The 27,939-nt window shown below is 41.0% G+C and overlaps 1 protein-coding gene across 2 annotated transcripts in view; it reads right to left on the reverse strand.

The window, feature by feature from the left end:
* Smyd5 (SET and MYND domain containing, class 5) overlaps positions 1 to 27,939 on the reverse strand; it is a 340,355-nt gene that overhangs the window by 178,240 nt on the left and 134,176 nt on the right. For both annotated transcript variants that reach the window (XM_068360043.1, XM_068360042.1), the window contains exon 4: positions 22,785 to 22,906. In XM_068360043.1, coding sequence (XP_068216144.1) covers positions 22,785 to 22,906 — 122 coding nt within the window. The remainder of the gene's footprint in view (positions 1 to 22,784; positions 22,907 to 27,939) is intronic.

The raw sequence follows: 27,939 nt of genomic DNA on the forward strand, positions 1-27,939 counted from the left end.
GGTTAGATTTTGCCAGTCGTCTCTATCTTGAGTTTTTAATTCAATACTTCTCCATTCATCATCTCCTACTTCGCAATTCATAGTCCTTAGCTATGTAGGCCTGGGTCTTCCAACTCTTCTATTCCCTTGTGGACCCCAGCTGAATGTTTGGTGAACTAATCCCTCTTGGGGAGTATGAAGAACATGCCCAAACCATCTCCATATACCCCTCATCATGATCTCATCCACATATGGTGCTCAAGTTATCTCTCTTATAGTTTCATTTCTAATCCTGTCCTGCCATTTAACTTCCAATATCCTTCTGAGGGCTTTGTTCTCAAATCTACTAAATTTATTGGAGAAATGTTTCATTGTCATACCATGACTCATGTCCATACAGTAACACCGATCTCACTAAACTGATGTATAGCCTGATTTTCATATGTAATTTCAGGCGATTTGATTTCCAAATTTTACTAAACCTAGCCATTGTCTGATTTGCTTTTTTCAATCTTTCACTAAACTCTAATTCTAAAGACCCTGAATTAGATATCATAGTTCCTAAATACTTAAATGATTCTACCTCATTAATACTTTCTCCTTCCAATGATATTTTCTCTTCCATTGCATACTCCATTCTCATCATTTCAGTCATCTTTCTTCTATTTATCTTAAGACCAACCTCGTGTGATATTTCATGCATTCTAGTAAGCAGGAATTGCAAATCTTGTGGTGTTCTGCAAAACATGGACAGCATCATTAGCATACTCTAGGTCTGCTAAATTCTTATCACCAATCCAGTCCAATTCTTCTCCACCATCTCCGACTGTTCTAGGCATTACAAAATCCATAAGGAAGATAAACAACATAGGTGACAGCACATTCCCTTGGAATACTCCACTGTCCACTAGCAATTCATCTGATAAGAGTCCATTAACATTAACTTTGCATTTGCTATGCTCATGAACAGACTCAATCAAATTTACATATTTAAGAGGAATTCCATAATAACGCAGGACTCTCCACAAAATTGGCCTGTGCACACTATCAAAGGCTTTTTCATAGTCCACAAACGCCATCAAAAGGGGATTTCTATATTCAACGCATTGCTGTACATGTCTCAAAATGAAAATTTGGTCAATGCAACTTCTATCTTTTCTAAATCCTGCTTGTTCATCTCTCAGCTTTTCATCAATCTTACTCTCCAGTCTCTTTAGAATAAGCATATTATATATTTTCATAACAAGTCTCCCTTTTTTGCTATTTTTACCAGCTCTCCCAACTCCACATTTTACAAAATAATCCTTTAGGTAGTCTGGGAGTCACTTCATTCTCGGTGAGTATCATCTTTGCAGTTATTCCCATCGATTCCAGGGGCTTTCCACCTCTTTGGTATTTTTAGAATAGCTTCGACTTCAAACACACTGAATTCACTCACGGTCATATCAAGGTCTTCATAAGCTTCATGTATATCAATCAAATTATTCCCCTCATATCTCATATTCATAACCTCACTAAAGTGTTCAATCAAACATTGTCTTTCTTCATCTCCTGTTGTTACGACAGATCCATCTCTCTTTTTGATGGGTATATGCTGCTTCTTTGCTCCAGTTGATATTTCATTAATAATTCCATGAGAAATTCTTACACCATAGCCACTTCCTGAATTCATAGCATAGTCAGCCTCATCTGCTTTACTATCTAAATATTTTCTCCAGTCATCTATATAAAATCATACAGTACATACTGTGCGTAGCAAAGCAGGAAAACAATTTATGAGAGAGAGAGAGAGAGAGAGAGAGAGAGAGAGAGAGAGAGAGAGAGAGAGAGAGAGAGAGAGAGAGAGAGAGAGAGAGAGAGAATTGTTTTACGTACTTAAATGTAAATTTTAAACAAAAAAAATATGATAGGTTACAACATGTATACTCTTCAGACTTTTAAAACCTTCCCTTTAACTTAATGCATACAGTACTAAACTATAAAACAGGCACAAATATTAAAATGTTAGAATATTAAAGTAAAAAATAAAGATTGTTACTGTACTCACCACGAAAGAAGTTCAAGAAAAACTTGAATGGTGATGGCGATGAATTTGCTGCACAGTAGAAATGATGATGATGTCTTCTACTGTGCAGCCAATAATAGTATTTTACGTCTCTTCAGACGGAGGTGTCTTTTCCTGGGACACCTCTTCAACTTCTTCAATTTCTTCCGAAGGCGTACTAGCAGGAGGAACTGGCTCTTTTTTGCGAGGCTGGAAGAACATTGTGATCGGAAGTTGCTGCTGCTGCTTCTTTTTTCGCTCTAAGAGCATCCTGTAGGGAGTCATGATGTCATCGACCTTGTTGGAGAATTGCATAGACCGAACCATATCCTCGTCCCACTCTTGCAACATTTCTTTCGCCTCCTTCATATGGTTGCAGAACTTGGCAAGCCGTTCTAATGTTAAGCCCGTTTCTTCGACATTTTCTTGGGTCTCTTCCTGCGTTTCACTCTCTTCTTCGCTTGCCGATTTCGTCAGGTCTTCTAGGTCTGCGTCAGTTAGCGGCTGGGAATGGCAGTCCAACAACTCGTCGACGTCTTCAGTCGTCATGTCGCCAAACCCGTCACCTCCAATTATGGCAGCCAACTGCACAGACTTGCGTATTGCAGAGTGTTGGATTTCAGACGGAGTAAATCCCTCGTCGTCGTAAACAATCTGGGGCCACAACTTCTTCCAGCTCGCATTCACGGTTGCAGGCTTCATCTCTTGCAGTGCCTTCTGAATATTCTTCAGGCACGTGGCTATGGTGTACTGCCGCCAGTATGCCTTCAAGTTAAAATCTTCATCCTCATCATCTTGGGCAGCATCCACACACGCAACGAGGTCCGCCAAGGTATTCTTCGTGTAGAGGGCCTTGAACGCCCTGATAACCCCCTGGTCCATCGGTTGAATTAATGACGTGGTATTGGGTGGCAGGAACTCAACCTGAACGCCCTCACGCGACAGGTCAGTTGCGTGTCCACCAGCGTTATCTATAAGGAGAAGGATCTTAAACGGCAAGCCCTTCTCTAAGAGATATTCACTGACTTGCGGGATGAAACACTGGTGGAACCAGTTGGAGGTCAGCATCTTCGTAATCCATGCTTTTGGATTATGCATCCAGTACACAGGAAGGAGATTCTTGTTTTTATTTTTCAAAGCGAGAGGATTTTTCGACTTATAAATAAGCCCCGGCTTTAGCAAAAATCCAGCAGCATTGCCACACATCATGAGGGTAACGCGATCCTTGAATGCTTTAAAGCCAGAGGCTTTGGCTTCTTCTTTGAACAGGAAAGTTCGCGACGGCATTCTCTTCCAAAACAAGCCGGTCTCATCCATATTAAAGAATTGTTCCGGCTTGTATCCACCTTCGGCAATAATATTCTTGAAAGTCTGGTTCATGTAAGTTTCAGCAGCGGCAGTGTCAGCAGAAGCAGCCTCGCCATGCAGGGAAACGCCGCCATGCAGGGAAACGCTTTTCAGGGTGAAGCGTTTCTGAAACTTCGCGAACCATCCTTTGCTGGCGGAAAAACGTTGTTTCTGACGCTGGGAATCAGTGGATGTCCCTGGTTGAGGTTCATCTGCATCATCATCTTCTTCAGCATGGTTGCCATCGTCGTCTTGAGGTTCCTTTGCCGCAAAATTCTCATACAAGCTCAAAGCCTTTGTTCGAATGGTGTTCGTATCCAAGGCTATGTTCTTCTTCCGGCAGTCGGCAATCCACACTGCTAAAGCACCTTCCATGCGTACGATCGTTTTATTACGCGTGGTAACGACTCGCTTCGCTGATCTGCTAAAGGTGATTGCAGCCATCTTTCTAATGTTCGCCTCGTCCTTCTTGATATAGCGAACGGTGGATTCATTGATTCCAAAACAGCGGGCTGCGGACGCAGAACTTCTACCGTCTTTTAACATATCGAGAAGCGTCACCTTCTCAGCAATCGTCATCATCCTTCAGTGGCGTTTAGGCTCACTACCAGCCTTAGTAGAAGCAGAACGCTTGGGAGCCATTGTACAGTAGGATTTAACAGAAAGTTAAAAAAAAAAGTTCAACTTAAAACAGTCGCGCACAGCACAGATTAAAGTTCACAAACTTAACAACGTCTACCCAGCGATATGGCATAAGAGAAAGTGGCCGCGAACAGAGGCTGGAAGTTGGAGATGCGGGCAAAACACCAATCACAGGCTAGATAACAAAACTTGAGTTCTGATTCGTCATCTATCAGCGCTTGAACCAATCACAACCCGTCTTATATGCTACGTAGGTTACCAATTCAAAGTACAAGATACCCTGCGTATACTGATACAGTAATAATAATAATAATAATAATAAATATTGATAATAATAATAATGATAATAATAATAACAATAATAATTTTATTAACAACAACAACAATAATAATAATAATAACAATAATAATAATACAGCTTTACGTACGCTATTTTACGCTTCTGTTGTAGGATGTGTGTCTCTCTTTCTCTCTCTATCTCTCTCTCTCTCGTACGCTTATTCGAAATGTGATTTTTGCAACAAAGAATATTATTGGATGCAGTACTATGTACGTATACATACAAAAGATTCATGGAAAAGAAGCACATCCATTACATTTGTAGTACACTAGTAGCCATCAGCAGCCTTACACCATTCTAATATGGTATGACAGCATCTGATTTGCGTTTCATGTTCGATTTAATTTTACTACGTACTGTATACAGTACTGAATTATCGTATGATCACATTCTCTTTTCGTGTTTTATTTCTTTCTGTGCTTAATTATATGTCATATGTAATGCAATGAACAATCAGTAAGAGCAGATATTACTAATTACAGTATTAATGGAATTACAGGTAACGAAATATCATATTTGGGGTCTTCAGATATCGCGGTATTTTCGAAATTTCCAGAAAATCCGCGATATGTATATATATATATGGGTTATGCAAAAAATCCGCGATATGTATATATATATGGGTTATGAAAAAAATCCGCGAAGTGGTGAGTCCGCGATGGTCGAACCGCGAAGTAGCGAGGGTTCACTGTATATGTATGTATATATACTGTATATACAGAAATGCCTCATAACAGGAAATTAATTGGTTCCTTGAGGGCTTTCGTAAGGTGATTTTTTTCGTGTTGCGAGTTGCCTTTCACATGTAAATAGCCTAATTCATTCCAGACCCTACAAAAACATCACATTAAATGATTATAAAAAGGATGTGCACCACTAAACAGTACTAAATGTATGGAAAGTACTGTATTTCGGTCTTTAATAATAAATTAACCATTGATAATCTATAAAAGATGTGTTTAATTAGAGCAAACAGTAAAAATAAAGTAAAAAAAAATTGGAACCTTACCTTTGAAGTGAGGCGATGTCCGAGAGCAAAGCGCGGGGCGGTGGAGGAGGATGAAAACGGCAGAAAACATTAACAAGTGTCAGAAAACGTAAACGCTTAACCTTACAAAACAGATAGATGTATGAATGACAGAAAACATTAACACTTAAATTTTACGAAACATTTACAAATGGCAGGATATATCAACAATTAACTTTGCATTACTCTTACAATACAATTTCTTTTTTTTTCCTTTTTATATATTTTTTTTACTTTACATTTTGTATTTTCTAAATTTAACTACACTACATATTTTCTTCATCAATGCCACTTTTCTTTCGTTTCTTAGCTGGCGCTTGGTCTGCTTCTACCGAAGGCCTCTTTCTAAAATAATTGTATAAAGAAGCTTGTTTCTGCCTGCTTCTTAAAATTTTCCTGAAATGACTCGGGCAAACTTCATTAGAGTACTCAAGTGCATGACCTGTGAGATTTTTTTCTGGGTGTCTCTTTTCTACAGGAGCCATCTAGACCCTCTTAATTTCTGCCGTTGTCAGTGGGTCATCCTCCTCCCCCCTGTTGTACTCTTCCTGAACGACGTTCACTCGCATGGCCTCCAAGACCTTCAGGTCATCCGTCGTAAGTTCCTCTTGGTGCTCCTCGATAAGCTCATCAATGTCGACCTCATCAACTTCCAGACCCATGGACTTCCCGAGTGTAACAATCTCGGCAACTTCAGATTGAGCAACAGGTTCAGGATCATCAACATTTTCAGAATCAGCTTCAGCTAGGTCTGCTTGGAAGCCCGCCGAAATCTCTTGCAGAGACGGCATCAGGCCACAGCTTCTTCCAAGCAGAGTTCAAGGTGCGCCCCGAAACCTCCTGCCAAGCTTGATCGATGATTTTGAGGCATATGACAATACCAAAATGCTCCTTCCAAAATTGACAGAGTGTGAGGTTTGTGCTCTCAATGATTTTGAAACATCTCGACGAGATATTTCGTATAAAGCTTCTTGAAGTTTGAAATCACTTGCTGGTCCATGGGCTGGAGGAGAGGCGTGATGTTTGGTGGAATATAGAGAACCTGATGAAGGAATATTCTGCTACAATATCTTCATCAAGGGCAGGAGGGTGAGCAGGAGCATTGTCCAGCATCAGTAGGCATTTCATAGGAAGGCGCTTCTCTTCCAAATACTTTTTCACAATCGGGGCGAAACAAAAATTTATCCACTAGATGAACAATTGTCTTGCTACCCAGGCTGTTCCATTAGCCCTCCAAAACACATCTAGATTTTCCTTAGTGACTTTGTGGGTCTTAAAGGCTCAAGGAGTATTGGTGTGGTACACCAGCAGGGGTTTCACCTTGCAATCCCCACTGGCATTTGCACAGAGTGCAAGGGTAAGCCTGTCCTTCATAGGCTTATGCCCAGGTAAGTACTTTTCTTCTGCCGTGATGTATATTCAACGAAGCATTTCTCTCCAAAAAAAGACCAGTCTTGTTGCAATTGTAGACTTGCTGGGGATTGCAGCCTTCCCGGACAGTAAACACGTCGAAAGTCTTAATAGAGGCTTCGGCTGCTTTCGTGTCCGATCTTGAAGCCTCTTCATAACGCACCACCGAATGAACGCCTCAGCGTATCTTAAATTTTTCAAACCACCCACGAGAAGCCTTGAACTCTGCGGGTTCTGCTTCGATGTTCCTTCTCCTATGTCGGCTGTGGCCTGAGAAAGCACAAGATCACCAAAAATGGCGCTGGCTTTCTGGCAGATTACTGCTTTAGTGATAGTATCCCCAGCCTTTTCTTTGTCCTTTATCCAGACATGCAGCAGTCTCTCCATCTCATCGTGGATGTGGCTACTCTTGCTGGAGAAAACACGTCACGTCCTTAGAAGGTGTTGCTACTTTGAAAGCCTCCTTCTGCATCAGGATCATTCCTATTGTAGACAGATTTCAACCATATTCCTTCACAGGCACACTTAAACGCATGCCAGCATCGTATTTCTTGATTATTTCCATCTTCATCTCCATGGAAAGCATCATCCTCTTCTTTCCCTTGACATCAGAGACTTTCTTGAGACCCATGGCTAATGATGTTACGTAATATCACACACAATAAGGTAATGTACAATTGTTACGAAAGCGAAATCACAAACACTGAGTCAATGCGTACGATACCAGTGCCGGCACGAAAAGACATAGGAACGTCAATGCGTAGATGCACAATGGGATACAGTACAGTAGATGCTGACCAATAGAAGAGCAGGATCTCATGGTGGTAATTAGCATCCAAATAGGGAGATAACCAATGGGAAGGCGTGAGGATGGTAGCGAGTTTATGGGCTGGCGGGGAGCGAATTTTGAAATCTGTCTCGGACACCGTTGGGATCTCGCACTATACCTCCTTTCATTGTCCGAAACATTTTTCGTAATGCAAGTCATGGAATTCTTTGCATCTCGTTTCGCAGATAGATATATGGATATATGGATATATATATATATATATATACATATATATATATATATATATATATATATATATATATATATACAGTGATACCTCGGTACTCGACCATAATCCGTTCGAGATCCGTGTTCGACCTCCGATTTGTTCGAGTACCGAATTTTTTTTCCCCATAAGAAATAATGGTATATATTCTATTCCGTTCCCAAGCACTCGAACAGGCCCAAAATATTAATAAAACGTGTACCTAAACAACAATAATTATCTAAATGTGTATGAAATTGGTCAGAAAATCCTATAAAACAATTTTAAACCATTTACTGTACTAAAATAAAACAATTTTAAACCATTTTCTGTACTGTAGTGAACATACCTTTGAGCAGCGGTTCGATGGCATACAGGGATGGATGTGGAGAGGATGGAAGGGGGAGGTTACTGCTTGGAAGGAGAGTCCCCTTCCATGATGTGGCGGGGTAGTTCTCCTTCAGGAGTTGTTTCTCTCTCCAATGAAAGGGTGGGCAGATCTATTTCAGGGGTTTCTTCTCTTCTTTGTCTCTTCTTTGGAGGAGAAACAGGCTTTGATGTAGCAGCTTTCTTTTCTTTTGTGAAAAACTGGTCTATTGTTAATTGTTTCTTCCTCCTCTGCAGTATTCTTCGAAAATGATACATGACACTATCATTAAACATATGCACTGCCCGGTTTGCTACTGCAATTTCTGGGTGGTATTTTTCAGCAAAAGCCTGCACATCTGCCCACTTGGAACAAATTTCATTGATGAGAGAACTTGGAACATCCTCCCTTACCTCATCCTCTTCTGAAGATTCCTGCTCCACAATCAGATCCTGCTGCTGTTGTTGTTGCAGGTGCAACAATTCCTCCACAGTCAACTCGGTAGAATGGCTTTCTACAAGCTCATCAATATCATCCTTGTCGACCTCAAGCCCCAAACTCCTGCCCATGACAACAATTTCCTCAACGACATCAGTGTCATCAGAAATTACAGGGGTAGCAGTGCTTGGACCCGCCTCTGGTTGGAAACCTTCAAACTCCCTCTCTGTGACACATGATGGCCACAGCTTACGCCAGGCAGAGTTCAATGTCCTATAGGTCACACCTCGCCAAGCTTGGTCAATCATGTTAACAGAGTTGAGGATGCTGAAGTGTTCCTTCCAGAATTCCTTTAGGGTCAACTTCGTGTCACTGGTCACTTCAAAACACTTTCTGAAAAGGGCCTTGGTATAGAGTTTTTTGAAGTTTGAAATGACCTGTTGGTCCATGGGCTGGAGTATGGGAGTAGTATTGGGGGGCAAGAATTTGATTTTGATAAAGCTGTATTCTTCTTTCAAGTCATCCTCGAGACCTGGAGGATGTGCAGGAGCATTGTCCATAACCAGAAGACATTTCATTGGCAAGCTCTTTTCAATGAGGTAAGCCTTAACCTGGGGGGCAAACACTTCGTTTATCCACTCAGTAAAGAATTGTCTTGTGACCCAAGATTTAGTGTTCGAGCGCCACATAACTGGTAGTGCACTTTTACAAATATTATTTCGTTTGAACACCCGGGGGTTGTCCGAGTGGTACACTAACAAGGGTTTGATCTTGCAATCGCCACTTGCATTTGCACACAGCAACAATGTTAGCCTATCTTTCATTGGCTTGTGACCTGGCATCTTCGTCTCGTCCTTGGTAATGTACGTATTGGCTGGCATTTTCTTCCAAAATAACCCAGTCTCATCACAATTAAAGACTTGTTGTGCGATCAAATTTTGTTCATTTATGTACCGATCGAATTCCCCCACGTATTTATCGGCTGCAATTTGATCCGAACTAGCTGCCTCCCCATGCCTAGTAACACGATGAATACCTGTTCTATTACGAAACTTTTCAAACCAACCCCTGCTCGCTTTAAATGTAAATGAATCACTTTCACTGGTACTCGGACTTTTCTTCACTAATTCTTCATAGATATGCAACGCTTTTTCACAAATGAACGCTTCACTAACACTTTCCCCGGCCAACTGTTTTTCTTTAATAAATATTAAAAGCAACTTTTCCATCTCCTCAATCACTTGTGGCCTTTGCTTAGTTACCGCCGTAACTCCCGTTGCAACATTCGCCTTCTTAATCATTTCTTTATGCTTTAAAAACGTAGAAATGGTCGACTTCGCCATTCCGTATTCTACCGCTAAATCGGACACTCGTACACCATTCTCATATTTCGCTATAATTTCCTTCTTCAACTCGATCGTTGTTCGCACTGTTTTCCTCTTCTCCTTCCCCTTAACACTCATTACTTTCTTGGGACTCATTATGAAAGCTAAAAAAGCAATTAAAAGCACTGAAAATCACTAAATCACAACGAATGCTGATCGCGCGTTGTCTGAGTGACGCTCTCGAGAGAACTGATGCTTCCCGAACAAGCGAGAGTGGCCGAGATGGCGCGATCATCACAAAGCCCATGCGGTCGTCACGTGTTCGGCTGGTCGAGTACCGAATTTTTGGTCGAGCACCGCAGCAAAAATTTCTCGAAAATTTTGGTCGAACTCCGAATTGTTCGAGTATAGAGTCGTTCGACTACCGAGGTATCACTGTATATATGTAATGTGTGTATATATATATGTGTACAGTATATATATATATATATATATATATATATATATATATATATATATATATATATATATATATATATATATATATATATACAGTATATATATATATATATATATATATATATATATATATATATATATATATATATATATATATATATATATATATATATATATATATATATATATACATATTTATATATATATATATATATATATATATATATATATATATATATATATATATATACATATATATATATATATATATATATATATATATATATATATATATATATATATATACATATATACATATATATATTTTTGGGCTCAAGCCATGGCGTCCTGATGGAAGGTTCCTTTTTGGTAGCTTCCTTGGGTATATAACTACTAAGATATTCCCAGAGAATTTAACCACAGGTTATCACAGAATTCTAACTTCTGGAGCGAGTATCCTAAAGGTTTCCCTTTTAAGACATCGTATATCAACAGGGGACGCATGTATTAACGCGCCACATAGCTATCTACACCCCAAACAGAGTTAACACTTCGGTGTGTAGGGGCGGAGAATAGCTGGGAGCCGTTCCACAGCTAATCTCGTTCGTGGCTACTTTTGGTACTCGAGACGTAAACAAACGGGCGCCATTGCTAAATGACGTCACGTCCGTCCTCATCCTTCTGCTAGTAGCTCGCCTATCTTAGACGGATTTTCCCTAAGCTCTTTTTATCAACCTGCATCTTCGTCATGTCACTACCTTCGGCATCGCCTTCTTCTGGAAAGTTGAGTACAAGGTTCCAGTATTGTTTAATTAAGCTCTGACCGTAAAGTAAATTTTACTTTTCGAGATAATTGATGTTTTGTGGCAGAGCTGTGCCTCGACCGGACCTGCCATTTTATGGCGTCGTTGTTGTTCTGCATGCCTTATTTAGTTAGCCTCAACAGCGTTTTCCGGCCTCATTAACTAATCGATACTATTAGTTTATTTAGTCTTCATAGCTAGGAACTTTTATATCGTGTTTTGACGCTTTATTATCGGTCATCGACTGACCCCATACCAGTTGGCTACTATAGCCCCCAGGCCAGAGCGCCTATATCAGTGTTCATGCATGATATTTTTCAGTGATCCTAGGCTTACTTATGAAGATAGTGGCATTATTTTACAATACTATTGACTGTGATGCAAGTGTTTTCGCCTTCAGGGACCATATAAGGGAGAGGTTAGATAGTGTGTCTTTCTAACCTAACCTACAAGTAGGACCCCTATATGCTTCCTTCATCCCCTGCCTTAGGGCATCCCCTCTGTGTAGCCTTGCTCCCCCTACCACGTAAGGGGATCAAGCTCATATCAGAGTATTATATCGCCTCTCTGTCCTCCCTAAGGGAATGATCCCCCCTTAGGGTTGCGTCCGAGAATGAGGAACGGCTAGTCCTTCCTCTATTGCTGGGGCTAGGTCTCCGACCTTTCCTGCAATAGCGATACGTCTTCCATCCTTCCTAGTTCAGGATGTAACATCCCTGCTCTAGGTTAGGTTTTGGAGGGGTTAGTTCTGTTCCTTGCTGAAACGATACCCATGCACCGTTTTCAGACAAGCTGCCTTACCTTAGGCTAGGGAGTGTCCTCCCTTCCTCAGTGGCTGCTCTGGTACAGAACCCCCTCCACGGAAGACCCTTCTCTTCTCCCCTCCCCACCTATCTCTTGTATGGCCTAGCCTATACTTAGGTTAGTCTATACCCATCTGTCCCCTGTCCTACAACTCCTCCTTAGGGTGGAGTGATAGGGCTACCTTGAGCTCGTGTGTGCAGTCCGCTCTGGTACATATACCCTTCATAGTGTCCTTTGGGGTTAGTCACTGGATGCGTTCTGTCTGCAGGGGCTCCACCACCCCCCCCGCTCTTGGGTGTCCCCTAGCCCTCCCTTGGGCTACCTTAGCTCCCGGTCCTCTGCGGCCCCTGCTTCTGGGTGATAGGGTCAGCTTCTATCAGGCGGGATGTCTGGGGGTCCGTGGCCGGACCCCTACATCCCTCCTTCTGTCTCTTTCACTATCCGGGTGCCGGTCCCTTGCCGCCTCCACTGTCGGTGATACCCACCTCCTACCTTGGTGACTTATCCCTTAACCTCTGGGCCGCCAGTCCTCCGTGTGCCGGGGGACTGCCGCCTGCCGCCGGCTTCCAGCCGATGGATCTCCCTCCTTCCTCATAGCTTGGTCGTCCGTCCACCGGCCGGCCCCCGGAGTGCCGGCAGTCCGGTTCTGCTATAACCATCCTTGTTCCTGTCACTAAGCCGGCAACCTCCGGCTGCCGGAGCCGCCGCTCCCTCCGCCGGCGTGCCGCCGCTGTGCCGGCGGCCGCCACCCTGGTATTACTCTTGACTTCTATATTGTCTTCCCTAATGCCAGAAACTCTGCTGGAGCGGCCTCCGGCGTCCCGGCGGTCTGCCGGAGCCTTCCGGAGGCGTCAAGGCGACTTGCACCCCCTTCTACTAGCTATCATCTGATATTGATAGCCCTACACTGCAACCAGATGACTTGTTTACGTAAATGGATCGGTATCTTATTACCGTTCTATTGGTAATCATGCTGTCTTCTTGCATATCACAGATTTCCAGCATGCTGTGTGTATCTTAGCACGGCTGGTTGCCGGAAATCGTTACCCTATGGGATCTTTTAGTCCCCTATTCTGGAACTGAGTGGCCTCAGTCCCAACCTTATATCCTTGACAATTCCCAATAGAACTCTCTCTGCCCTACGGACATTCTATATTGAATTCTATCCTGTGCCTTCGGTCACTTCGGATTGTCCAGGGATGAAGGTTACAGTAACCAGCCAGGCGGGATGCACGGAGTATGTACCTATCCTATCTCAGCCCTTTCTCTGTGCATCACACCTTTTGTCAAGTTAAAATTAATGATTAATATTAACTTTAGTTTAAGAGTCATTCTTATGACCCCCCCATACTCATATTCTCTTTCTTTTACAGGAGGAGCAGATGAAGTGTGATCACGACTTCTGTGCCGTGAAACGCCCGCACTTCTACGGGCATACGGCGTGTAGGACCCACGCCCCTTGTGCCAACAAGAAAGGGGATTTGAAGTTTTGGGACCCGCAGAACTGTATGGTCTGCCAGGATCATCTAGTCGATGCCTTTCATAACCCTCCCTCAGCGGAGGTCAGGGACACTTCTCGGGATAAGCTACGCAAGTGGGTGCGTGGCTTCCAGAAGAACGCCACTGGACCATACCTGGCCACTGAAGAAATGAGGTCCCTTCTGTTCCCAAAGGCCTCCCCTGATTCTGTGGTGCCCAAAGAACTGATCCCCACCGTCCAGATCACGGTGGAACCAGACGTAGTCATGGACCAGTCCATGCACGAGTGCCACCTGGATTCCGAGAACGACGAACATATGTCAGATATTTCGGAGGGCACGGAGAAGACCCTTATGGCCCAAGGTGCGGAAGATGAAGAGGACCAGGTGGAATACACCGAGTCGGAGCAGGAGGTCTTCCATCACCGCCCCTACTCCTACACCGACGGAAGTGTCTCTCCCGTCTACCTCCGCTACCCCGGAACCTATTCCATCCGCCCAAGAGATGTTCCGGATGATTAAAGCCATTATGGACGACAGGCTTAAAGAAACTCACGAGTTCATCAGGTCCATGAAGGGGTCCAAAGAACCGAAGAAGATCTCGGTTAAGGATCTCCCTGCATGCTCACATGCCAACCCCTGGAGGTATGCCGAGCATATGGTTATCGCGACCGGCAGGATCTTTATCAGCGATATGATCGGCACGGTCCCCCTGGAAGATGTGGAGTTCTTCCCGAACTTTGAGGCTTACCCGGACTGTTACGTCCGGCTTCATTCTGAACCTGCCTCTAAAGAAGAGACCGAACCCAAGGAGATAGTGTTCGATCTCTCGAAGGCCCAGGCTATGCTAGCCACCGCATTTAAAAGTAGGGGTTTTACCTGCTCTAAGCTTCCGGCCCTGAGCAAGAAGCACCCTACTTACGTCGCACCCGACGATGCAGTCCTTCCCTTCATGGAAAAGGCCTTCGCTGCGTGCCACAAGGCTGTGGAAGAAGGAAAACCCTGCCCTGCACTGGAGGAGTGCAGACCCTTCTCCATAGTAACTCCCCCCGACGCTCGACACTGGAAGGATATCCAGCATACATTCGTGGTGGGAAAGCTAGATCCTGACGTAGCCGGACGTCAGTTTAACGAAGACCTCCCGAAACTCAACGACCACCTCCTTCGTCGGGAACAAGATACGAAGGAAAGGCTTGCAGCATCCATGTCCCACCAGGTACAACTTGATATCATGGCTGGTGACACCAGAGTCCCAGACCACTACATGGTACTCGCCAAATCCCACATGGCAACTCTGGTGAAGGATTTGTACCACTTCATGAAGGCTCGGAGAGCCTGTCGAGAATTCGTGTTCTCAGGTGCCGCTGTGAAACACGAACCCCGGAGGCTGATTTCCTCCAACATCTGGGGTAAGCACCTCTTTCCCTCTGACCTCGTGAAAGAGATCACCGACAAGGCCGCCACGGAGAACAGGAACCTTCTCCACAAGTGGGGCATGTCGAAGAAGAGGAAATCCTCCCAGGACGACGGACCTCAACCTAAGAGGAAATCCTCCAAGCAGAAACCCCAGCAACGTCAACAGAGACGGCAGTTTCCGGGACCCGCTACTCCCCAAGTGGCAGCTCAGCCACAGCTGACCTTTCAGCTGGTCACCCAACCGGTCTTGTCACAGTCGCCGGTTTTCACCCCTGCTTTCGAGCAACAGACGACTACCTTTCGTCCCAAAGGTTGAGGCTCAAACAGAGGTGCAGGCAGAGAAGCATCTCGCCGTCCCTCCAGAGGCAGAGGAGGAAGGGGAGCTAGTGTCCGAGGCAGTAAACCATCGGGACACCAGAAGCAATGAAGTGCTTCTGGTGGGAGGAAGACTCCGCCAATTCCAGGATCGTTGGACCTTCGATCCCTGGGCGCACAGCATCGTCAAGAAGGGTCTAGGCTGGAGTTGGACTCAACCACCCCCAACCTTCCAGCAATTCTTCCAACAATCAACCCCCCTTCTGGAAGAATATGTCCTAGATCTCTTGAACAAGAAGGTAATAAGGAGGGTAACGTCTACCAGGTTCCAAGGGAGACTGTTTTGCGTCCCCAAGAAAGACTCCGACAATCTCAGAGTCATTCTGGACTTATCCCCCCTCAACAAGTTCATAGCGAACAAGTTCAAGATGCTGACTCTTCAACAGATAAGGACCCTTCTGCCTCGAGGTTCTCACACGGTCTCCATAGACCTGGCGGATGCCTACTGGCACGTTCCAGTGAACCATCACGCTTCCTCCTACCTAGGATTTCGACTCCAAAGGAAAAGCTACGCCTTCAGGGCCATGCCCCTCGGATCTTCACAAAGCTGGCGGACGCCATAGTACAACAGCTCCGCCTCCGAGACGTCCAGGTGATGGCCTACCTCGATGATTGGCTAGTCTGGGCTCCATCACCCGAGGATTGTTTAAAATCCTGCAGAAAAGTCACCCAGTACCTAGAACACCTGGGATTCAAGATAAACGTGAAGAAATCTAGCCTCTCTCCAGCTCAGAAGTTCCAATGGTTAGGAATCCAGTGGAACCTTCAGTCACACCGCCTTTCCATCCCCCAGAAGAAAAGGAAGGAAATAGCAGGGTCTGTCAAGCGACTACTGAAATCCAAGCGGATCTCAAGACGCAAGCAGGAACGAGTTCTAAGCTCTCTACAGTTCCCCTCAGTGACAAACCCGGTGCTTCGTGCACAGCTAAAGGATGCCGCGGGAGTCTGGAGACGTTCTGCATCCATCGCTCAAAGAGACCTCAAGAGACGGCTCCCAAACAGACTTCGACTTCTCCTCAAGCCGTGGTCGGAAGCAAAGGCCCTGAAAAGGTCCATTCCTCTTCAACACCCACCTCCATCACTCAACATCCACACGGACGCTTCGCTGGAGGGTTGGGGAGGTCACTCCCACCAAAAACAGGCTCAAGGCACATGGTCTCCCCTATTCAAGACGTTTCACATCAACATCTTGGAGGCCATGGCGGTCCTTCTAACTCTGAAGAAACTCTCCCCGCCTCCCTCGATCCATATTCGTCTAACCCTAGACAACTCGGTGGTAGTTCGATGTCTCAATCGCCAAGGCTCAAGATCGCCCCAGATAAATCAGGTGCTTCTGACAATCTTCCGTCTGGCAGAGAAGAAGAAATGGCACCTGTCTGCAGTTCACCTACAAGGATTCCGCAACGTGACGGCGGACGCTCTATCTCGGACAAGCCCGATAGAGTCGGAATGGTCTCTAGACGCAAGATCATTCTCCTTCATCTCTCACTAAGTCCCAGAACTTCAGATCGATCTCTTCGCAACGAGCGACAACAATCAACTTCCTCGGTATGTGGCCCCGTACGAGGACCCCAAGGCAGAAGCAGTGGACGCCATGTCACTGGACTGGAACAGATGGTCCAAGATCTACCTGTTCCCTCCCACCAACCTTCTGCTGAAAGTCCTCTCCAAGCTGAGAACCTTCAAAGGGACAGCGGCCCTAGTGGCTCCCAAGTGGCCCCGGAGCAACTGGTACCCCCTGGTCCTGGAGCTGCAGCCCACGCTGATCCCTCTCCCGGGCCCAGTTCTCTCCCAACAAATACAGAAGTCGACTGTCTTCGCTTCATCATCGAAAATCAAGGACCTTCATCTCATGATTTTCTCTCCCTAGCCGCAAAGAAGAGGTTTGGGATCTCGAAGAAAAATCTAGACTTCCTCGAGGAATACAAGACCGAATCCACAAGACGGCAATACGAATCATCTTGGAGAAAATGGGTCTCATTCGTCAAGGCAAAAAATCCTAAGGAAATCACCATTGATTTCTGCATGTCCTTCTTTATTCACCTTCATGGACAGGGATTAGCAGCCAATACGATCTCTACTTGCAAATCGGCCTTGACTAGACCACTGTTGTATGCCTTCCAAATTGATCTGTCCAGCGACATCTTCAATAAACTGCCGAAAGCATGCGCTCGTCTACGCCCAGCACCCCCACCGAAACCGATCTCCTGGTCATTGGACAAGGTGCTCCAATTCGCCTCCAACTTGGATAATGATTCATGCCCTCTTAAGGATCTGACTCAGAAAGTTATATTTCTCTTTGCTCTTGCTTCAGGAGCCCGAGTCAGCGAAATAGTGGCATTATCAAGAGAAAAGGGTCACATCCTGTTTACTGATTCAGGAGACATTACCCTCTCCCCGGATCCGACGTTTCTCGCCAAAAACGAATTACCCACCAAAAGATGGGGCCCCTGGAGAATATGCCCCCTGAAGGAAGATGCCTCTCTATGCCCAGTAGAGAGCCTCAAGGTCTATCTTCGCAGAACTTCAAACTTTGGTGGAGGCCAACTCTTCAAAGGAGAAACATCGGGCAGCGACCTGTCACTGAAACAACTAAGAGCGAAAATCACCTACTTCATTCGCAGAGCGGATCCTGACAGTACACCCGCCGGTCACGATCCTAGAAAAGTTGCATCGTCTCTGAATTTCTTTCAGAGTATGGACTTCGAAAGCCTTAAAAGCTTCACAGGCTGGAAGTCCTCGCGTGTTTTCTTCAAACATTATGCGAAACAAGTGCACGAAGTCAAACATTTTGTGGTAGCCGCAGGTAGTGTTATGAAACCTGCACCTAACTCTGCATAGAACAGCGAGTTACTTGGGACTCTAACTCTTCGGGTGCCTATGTTGACCCTCGAGCGATACGTAGTGATGTCGAAAACACTTAGTGCTTTCTTATAACTGTTCTTATCCCAGGTGAAATGTCATAGTCGTCACACAAGTGCCGCATGCCTAGAGCATGATGTGTTTTAATTAAAGACTGACGTTCCTCGAGAACGAGTGCCTACTAATAAATTTGAAATTCCCTTTCAGATTCAAGAGCAAGTCTTTATTACTATGTACATTATAATTTACTGTAAATTAACTTTACTTATTACTGAAATTCATTTAATTTTCTGCAATTGTGAAATAAAATTCTTATTTTATTATTTGTGCGTCTCAATCCGCTCCTACTTATACTATGAAATACATGCCTGTCATAGTTTTATTATCCCCTTCCTTATGGTTCATGGAGATACTAAGGTCCTAACCCTTATTATATATTCACCTTTGCAATGTAATATTCCAATACGAATACTTACTCTTCATACCCTAGAGACAAAACTATCCTTCTCTACATCCAGTGTCCAACCACCACTTGTCTGCCTTCGAGAATGTTCCGATACGAATGCCAACCATTCAGTCTCGTCTCCAAGTTCTTCAGGTTCTTCTAGCAAGGTGAATAGCCCTTCGATAACCACTTTGATCTCAGCATGGCCCGTGGGAACTTCACTGCCAAGGGGGGCAGGAAGGTTCTTCCCTACGGTTTTTTTATTAAGATTACTATGCTACCTTGTTCAAAGCCTTTGGCACTTACCCAATAGGGGAAAATCTACCACGATACATTGATTCTCTGGTATTCTTCCATCAGGACGCCATGGCTTGAGCCCAAAAAACGGATTTTGAGCGAAGCGAAAAATCTATTTTTGGGCGAGATAGCCATGGCGTCCTGATGGACCCTCCCTGCTACTTCGTCCAGTTTTTAGGTCCCACCCTGCTCTGCTGTATCATGGTGATCGGCAAGCAACTGGCTTCAGGATGAGGACGGACGTGACGTCATTTAGCAATGGCGCCCGTTTGTTTACGTCTCGAGTACCAAAAGTAGCCATGAACGAGATTAGCTGTGGAACGGCTCCCAGCTATTCTCCGCCCCTACACACCGAAGTGTTAACTCTGTTTGGGGTGTAGATAGCTATGTGGCGCGTTAATACATGCGTCCCCTGTTGATATACGATGTCTTAAAAGGGAAACCTTTAGGATACTCGCTCAAGAAGTTAGAATTCTGTGATAACCTGTGGTTAAATTCTCTGGGAATATCTTAGTAGTTATATACCCAAGGAAGCTACCAAAAAGGAACCTTCCATCAGGACGCCATGGCTATCTCACCCAAAAATAGATTTTTCGCTTCGCTCAAAATCCGTTATATATATAATATATATATATATATATACATATATATATATATATATATATATATATATATATATATATATATATATATATATATATATATATATATATATACATACATATATATATATATATATATATATATATATATATATATATATATTTATGTATATATATTTATATATATATATATATATATTATATATATAAATGTGTATTTATATATATATATATATATATATATATATATATATATATATATATATATATATATATATATATATATATATCTAAATATATATATATCAAAATATATATATATCTATATGTATGTATATATATATATATATATATATATATATATATATATATATATATATATATATATATATATATATATATATATATATATATCTCACGAAACTAGTGAGGACTTAATCTTATATTTCGTATTTACATTTTCCTTGTGGTTTTTCTGCATATATATATATATATATATATATATATATATATATATATATATATAATACTTATATATATATATATATACATATATATATAATACTTATATATATATATATATATATATATATATATATATGTATATAATACTTATATATATATAATACTTATATATATATATATATATATATATAATACTTATATATATATATAATACTTTATATATATATATATATATATATATATATATATATATATATATATAATGATATATATATATATATATATATATATATATATATATACACATTTATATATGTATGTATGTATGTATATATATATATATATATATATATATATATATATATATATATATACATATATATATATATATATATATATATATATATATATATATATATATATATATATATATATATATATATATATATATATATATATATATATGAAACTCCCATACCAGCTACCTGGTCAGTTATCAGGTGTTTACTGGGTGGAGATCAAACCTCATTAGACACCTGCCAAGAAGGGTCATTTCTGGTGACCGGTAAATTCTTGTTTTGACTCTCAATACAGTTCATTTATATGAATAACGGTAGCCTTATCTATATAAATACATAAGCAAAAGTTTATGTATATATAAAACACATCTATATATAAATATATAAAAAGACATATACATACGAATACACAAACCGGCATTCATACACACACATGCATAATATATGCATAGACATATACAGTACATATGTGTACACATACTGGTATACATAAACAGACACATACATAGACTTCCATATACATGTTTTCACACATGATTAACATGTATATATATTTATGCACATATAACATTATTACCATAAACATATAATTACGTATATATCAAAACTTGTATCTAGCATAACCTTATATAGTGCTAATGTACTTATGCAAACTGTATAAAATAATTGTACCTTTCAGTGAATGGTAGCTTAGGTCTAAATGTTAATTTCACAGTGACGTTAATTATTCACAATACATCTAGTCCTACATTAAGTGGTTAAAGTTTTTTATATAGCTTACAAATATCTTTACATATAAAGGCCTCGAGTTTATACATTCCATGTTCAATATTCAAGTTGTTTTCAAATGTTTCTTTTATGAAACTGGACTCTATGATGTTTCTTTCCAATAAGTTATTTGAATGAACCAATTTCTTTGCACATGACTAATTAATAGTGTGATTTTTATCTCTAATGTGGGCAAAGAGTGCATTATTATCTTGAGCATATCAGCTTTACCAGTTTGACCAATATAGAATTTTTCACAAGCATTGCAAGGAATACGATATACACCGAATGCTCCCCTTATAGAAGTGAAAGAAATAGATATCTGTTTGAGGCTTGAGGTGAGGATGGCAGGTTCATCCTTGCCAAGATTCGTGGACATGATGTGTCCTACCATGCTAGCAGTATTTTTAGCTTTACTTTAGAAGCAGGTCTTCTGAAAGCTATTTATATGTTTGCTTTTATGGTTTGAACTGAATATTCTTTTGTTCTTTTTACATAATAAATATCTGCATCAATGACCTTAGATGTCAGGATGCCAGAAAACCTCAAATCAATCAATCACAGTATTGTCCCCAATATGATACACAGAGGGAATGCAGATCGCAATCCCTCAGAAATAATTCCTGTGCACAATCCATGCAGTAAATGGTAACAAAACCAGGGGAAGAAATTTTAATGCACAGTGATAAGGAAACAATGTGAAGTTTCTGAACACAACTGACACAACTAGCTTTAGTTAGTGCAAAACTAGTGCTGTACATCTGTATTAGTTTCAAAGACCAAAGTGAAGAGTCTATGGCAGGGGAGTAGGCAGGGCTACTCGCCTGAGCTTATCGCCTGCTGTTAAGTGCTACGTTAATGCATTTAACAGTTGTTCTAACTCCACTGAAGACATTCCTTATTTTGAAGGGCAGATTTGTACATGCACAAGAACAAAAGACAATAATATGAGTAACCAGAAATCATATTCCAATGGATAACTTACACCATCCCATGGTATTATACCTTGGGTATTTATAACAAAAACTTTGAAAGCAATATCATTAAACTACTGTAAACCTGTAAGCTAAATGAAATGATGCAAGGCTCTTTAAATAATTATTTGGCTTAATCAATGGCAGCTAAGGCGCTTGTCAAAAGAAAACCTTTATTTGTGGTAAAGTGTAAGCAAAGGAATAAGAGACCTAGCATAGACTAATGGACTTAACCAGATCAAAACAACTCATAATGATAAGGCAACAAGTAAATATTAAGAACAGCTGAATATTAATCCAAATTGGAAGAGGTCTTGAAATTAAATGAAAACTACAAAAATAATAGAGAATGCTTCTCATCAGTACCAAGAGATTCTTGAAAAGGTAACAAATTTATACAAAGGTGATTAAAAACTAATAAAATAAAGATTAAAAATATTGTAATAAAATATTTACTTTATTACCAAAACTATGATATTTCTAAACAATATATAATTTAAAGTACCAGGAGTATTCATGCTCATTCACAAAACCGAAAGAAAGCATGCATTTAAAAAATAAACTGTAAGACTGATTTCTATGTATTTAAGGCACATATATACATTTACTTTACTATTCATTAAATATACAATGGTACAAGTTATGCATCACAGGTTACCCATCCTTACGAGTTAAGATGACAAATTTTACCAGGCTAACAACAATTATGCATTAGTATAAATGTTGTTTTCCGGGGAGTTTTAAATTTTAAATATATACATCAACAAAACTCTGAAAATCATACTTCCAAGCTTCCTGTAGCATTACTAGAGGATGAGTTGGGTCTGGTGTGAAAGAACGCAAACAAAGTGTGTCATGGTACTGTGTCCAAGCACTTACTCTACATTCTCGACTACAGTATGATGCCTGCAATAGAAAAAGGAATGTACAGTATTATATATTTTATCTAATATTACCGAAAGATTTAAAATAACTGGATGACGATTAAGGGTGCACATGTAATGATAGAAGTAAAATCAATACGCAAGGTATTAAAAGAAAAACTACTTGAAGTATTGTAGTACATCAAATTCCCTTTAGATATAATTCTGAGTAAAGTACTTTTCTAATGACATTATAAATAGCATCTATGAAATAGAATGCAAACAATAGAAAAATATTATAGGTGGAAATAATATTAAAAAAATTGATTACAGTACATTATTTCAATCATATGGTTTGATTGTGAGGTTTAGGCCATCATGCCAAGCACTGCAAACTATTTCAGTTATTCAGCACCTTTTCTTTTCTAAGAATATCACATAGCATCATGGGAATTTAAAAAGGAATTTTCTATCCGAGGCTGAATATATAGAGGAATAAAATTGGTTTTATTGTAGTGTATTACAGGGCAATGTAACCTAGGAAAACAACTACTTTTTCTTATAGAAAAAATTACGCTCTCTTTGAAAATGACACACGTTCCCGTCGCAAATGAATAGTTTCAGAAATATATATACATCTATATCCTATGATAATGGGGGACCCCCAGTGGGAACTTGGGGTTTTGGGTGAGGAAAACATACTGGGGAAACGATATATAATCGTAAAACAAGCCTTTTCTTCTCTATACATTACCTTCTTGAATGTATTATAAACGGAGGAAAATACAAAACATTATATCTGGATAAACTTTGGAGGCGCCGTTGCAAAGATTATTTCATGAAAAAATACAGTAACCAGTGCTGCCAACGTCTGATGTAGATCAAATATTAGCATTCCATGCTAACATTAGCACCCGTACGTACGTACATTAGCGCATACCAGTTTTCGACCTGCGGAAAAAACCCTCCCCCTGCGCAGAAGCTTTTCCTCCTCCAATTATTCGTTTTATTATCGTATACCTTTTAAAATCATCTCATTTTATATTCCCATTCAATATTATCTATCATACATTCCATTTCATCTTCCTATATTGGGTTTATTTCTTTTGTTATTCCCTTTTCACTCCCAGGTTTCACATAAATACTTGCTCTGGACTAGTTTCCCTATCCAGTTCATTCATGTTAAAAAAATCATCTCATTTTATATTCCCATTCAATATTATTTATCATACATTCCATTTTATCTTCCTATATTGTTTTATTTCTTTTGTTATTTCCTTTTCACTCCCCGGTTTCACATAAATACTTTCTCTGGACTAGTTTCCCTATTTAGTTCATTCATGTTTACCCTCTAGAGTCCGTTGTTTTTCCCTTAACCAATCACGAACCGATACGTATTCAAAGATTACACAAGGAGGTTGTCAACTGATATTTCCCTACCCACTTCCTTTATCTCTTTTAGTGATCTGTTCATACCCCTTCCACCAAATCCTTTTCCCTTGAAACCTTTGTCCTAGTAAGGTGTCCGTCATTTCAAGTGACATTTATTTTTTCGTATTTTGCGATGGAGGAAGTTATAGATACTTGTAACGGCTGCAGTATTCCGTACCTAAAAGCATTTGCTAATTTCCATGGTGATTTTTATGATTCTTCAACCAATGTTGATAATTTCCTGAAAGCACACAACATAATTCTTCAACGCTTACAGTGCCCCAAGTGCCGTTCCCTCCTATCTTACAGGAAAGACATTGTGTTTTATTGTACTGTAATACCGAAACCAAGATACCTAAAACCAAAAAGAAACGTTGTGGTTATACCGTTACTTCTTAAAAAGGTACATTTTGGGGAAAAAGTCGTCTACCCCCATGGAAGATAATATTATTTGCAAACCACTTTTTACATAAACATTGGCCCCACAACCATCCACATCCTAGTCATAGGAGTTAAGCCGTCAGTCTCACCCTCCCGTGATTCGCACGTTTCAATGTCTTCTCCATAAAGGTAATTCATTCCTCAATAGTCATTATATGTGTTTTGTGACCGGGGAACTCCTAGGTTAGGTTAGGTGGGTTTGTTAGGTTCTGTACCCTTTTTGTACTTTTTATATATTGTGTAAAACTTATATGGAAAAATTATTTAAAATACGTATGGAAATATCTATCATTACTATTGCTAGTAATGTCACCAAACCGTTGGTAACTCTGTGTACCATACGTTAACGTTGGTAACATTGTGTATCATTGGTAACGTTGCTAATGTTATTATTCGCAGTACATTCGTAAGTGAAGTGACACCGTTGAACAAATGCTTATATTTAAATATTTTAACACAACATATATGACAACAGTGATCATATTTAACCATTTTAACAGAAAATATGTTTTCCTGTAGGAAATAACGTGATTTAACAGGTTTTCACCTTCATTTCATCCGTAATAACAGCAACCAATTCGTCAACTTAAAGTTAGCCGAATTGGTTGTTCTGTTTGTTTGCGGTTGAAGTGAACGTCAAATTTGGTTAAATCACGTTATTTACTATAGGAAAACATATTTTCTGTTCGAAATCACACCCTGTAATACAATACAAATATATGAATATACTAAATTATTGGAGAATAATTTTTATACATTAATGCCTCACAAGTCACAACACAAAATTAATTCGTTCTGGAGTGGCTTTCGTTTCGTGAAAATTTTGTGTTACAAGTCACGTTTTACACGCAAATCGCCTAGTTCGTTCCAAACCCTACAAAAACACCACATTAAATTTTATAATAAAGCTACAGTATAACCACAATGATTCTGTACAGCTAAATATATTTGAACTATTCAATATACTGTACTAAACTAACTGTTAATACCTGTAAATTAAGTAGTTATTAGAACATAATGCAATAATAAATGGAAAATACAATAAAAACAGTAAAATACTGTACAGATACAAAATATACAGTAACATAAGTACTGTACTGTACTATTATAGTTACCCCTACTATAGAGAGATACATTTTCTATTGTGTAAACAACCAATTTTCTTCTTAATTTTTTAATGGGTGATTATTTTATTCTTGGCTTGGCTGGCAAAAATCTTTTCTTATCATGAAACATTTTTCGCATGTGAGTCAGAAAAATCTTCGCATCTCGTTTTACAGCGTGAACATTTCGTAAGCAGATTCTTCCGTGAAGAGAGGTATGACTGTATTTCTGTATACAGTAGACCCCCGAGGTACGGCGTCCCCAGATTACGTTTTTTTCACGTTATGGTGTGGAATACGATGTTTTTTCGTCCCCTTTTTACGACATTTTTCCCCATCTTACGGCATCGAATTCCAAAACTCAAACTTGGCGGTTTTTACGTGTACGACTGTGCGAGTCACTAGCCTATCACCACGCTCATACGTCACTGTATACGTCACTAAGAAGCTGGTCTGCTATTGGTCGGCGTCACGGCGTCACTAAGATGCCGATAAGCTATTGGCCGAAATCCCTCCCACAATGCCTGAGAGAGATGCTGCCTCTCTCTCTCTCTTTGTTATACACTCAGTTCAGAATCTTGTGTGCGTTTCGTAAAGACTTGTTCTCGTATGAATGCTTGTGATATCGTATTTTTTGTGCATTTTAGGGCTTAATTATAACTTTAATTCGTTAGCTATGGGTCCCAAGATTGCTAGTGATGTTAAAGGGAGAAGTAAGATGATGATTACTATGGAAACAAAGCTGGAGATAATAAAGAAATATGAAGAAGGCATGCGCATCGTTACTCTCGCTAGTATGTATGGCCGTAACCAGTCTACGATTGGTACAATTATCAAGTACAGGGAAGCCATTAAAGCAAGTAAGTCTTCTAAAGGCATGACTGTCCTTGCCAGTGGAAGGACCTCAATCAATGAGATGGAGAGACTCCTTCCTCTACAGATTAAAGAGAAGGAAATCGCTGGTGATACACTCACGCAATCGGTAATTTTGCACAAGGCGAGCGCTATCTTTGCCGATCTCGTGGAAGCCCAGAGAGATGGCGGAGACGAAGGAACGTTGTACCAAGCCCCCAAAGAGTTCAAGGCTTCTCATGGGTGGTTTGATCGCTCTAGGAAGAAGACTGGTATTCACTCAGTCATCAGGCATGGAGAGGCGGCCAGTTCTGACAAGAAAGCAGCAGAAGAATTCCTCAAGAAGTTTGAGAAAGTAATCTCCAGAGAAGGCTATATTCCTCAGCAAGTGTTTAATTGTGATGAAACTGACCTTTTCTGGAAGAAAATGCCCCGCCGTACATATATCACAGTTGAAGAAAAGAAACTTCCTGGCCATAAACCGATGAAGGACAGACTTACGCTCGCATTTTGTGCAAATGCCAGTGGGAACTTGAAAATTAAGCCCCTACTGGTATACCACTCAGAGAATCCTCGTGCCTTCAAGGCACAAAATATCACGAAGGAGAGGCTCTCGGTATTTTGGAAGTCTAATGCCAAGGCCTGGGTCACGAGGACCATATTTATTGAGTGGATAAACATCTGCTTCGGTCCTGCTGTCAAGAACTTTTTAAGAGAGAACAATCTTCCTCTCAAATGTCTCCTGGTACTGGACAATGCCCCTGCTCACCCTCCTGGCCTCGAGGACATTATTCATCCTGACTTCTCCTTCATCAAGGTTCTCTATCTGCCACTAAACACCACCCCTCTCCTCTAGGCTATGGACCAGCAAGTGACTGCCAACTTTAAGAAGCTTTACACGAAGCATCTGTTCAAAAGATGCTTCGAAGTGACCAAAAGCACTCAACTCTCCCTCCGTGAATTTTGGAAGGGGCATTTTGACATCGTTCAATGCCTGAAGATGATCGACAAAGCTTGGTGTGAGGTTTCACAATGCACCTTGAACTCCTCGTGGAAGAAACTGTGGCCAACTGTTGTGGCAGAACGAGACTTCGAAGTTTCGATCCCTCAACCGAAGACGAGGCCGTTGATAATCCAGCCCCTAAAGAGGATGTTGAGGAAATAATTTCAATCGGGAGGTCCATGGGGATTGCTGTCAATGAGGCTGACGTCCATAACCTTATCGAGGAGCACAGGGAGGAGCTTATGA

This window comes from Palaemon carinicauda, chromosome 36, assembly GCF_036898095.1.
Source record: "Palaemon carinicauda isolate YSFRI2023 chromosome 36, ASM3689809v2, whole genome shotgun sequence".
In the NCBI taxonomy this organism is placed as follows: Eukaryota; Metazoa; Arthropoda; class Malacostraca; order Decapoda; family Palaemonidae; genus Palaemon; species Palaemon carinicauda.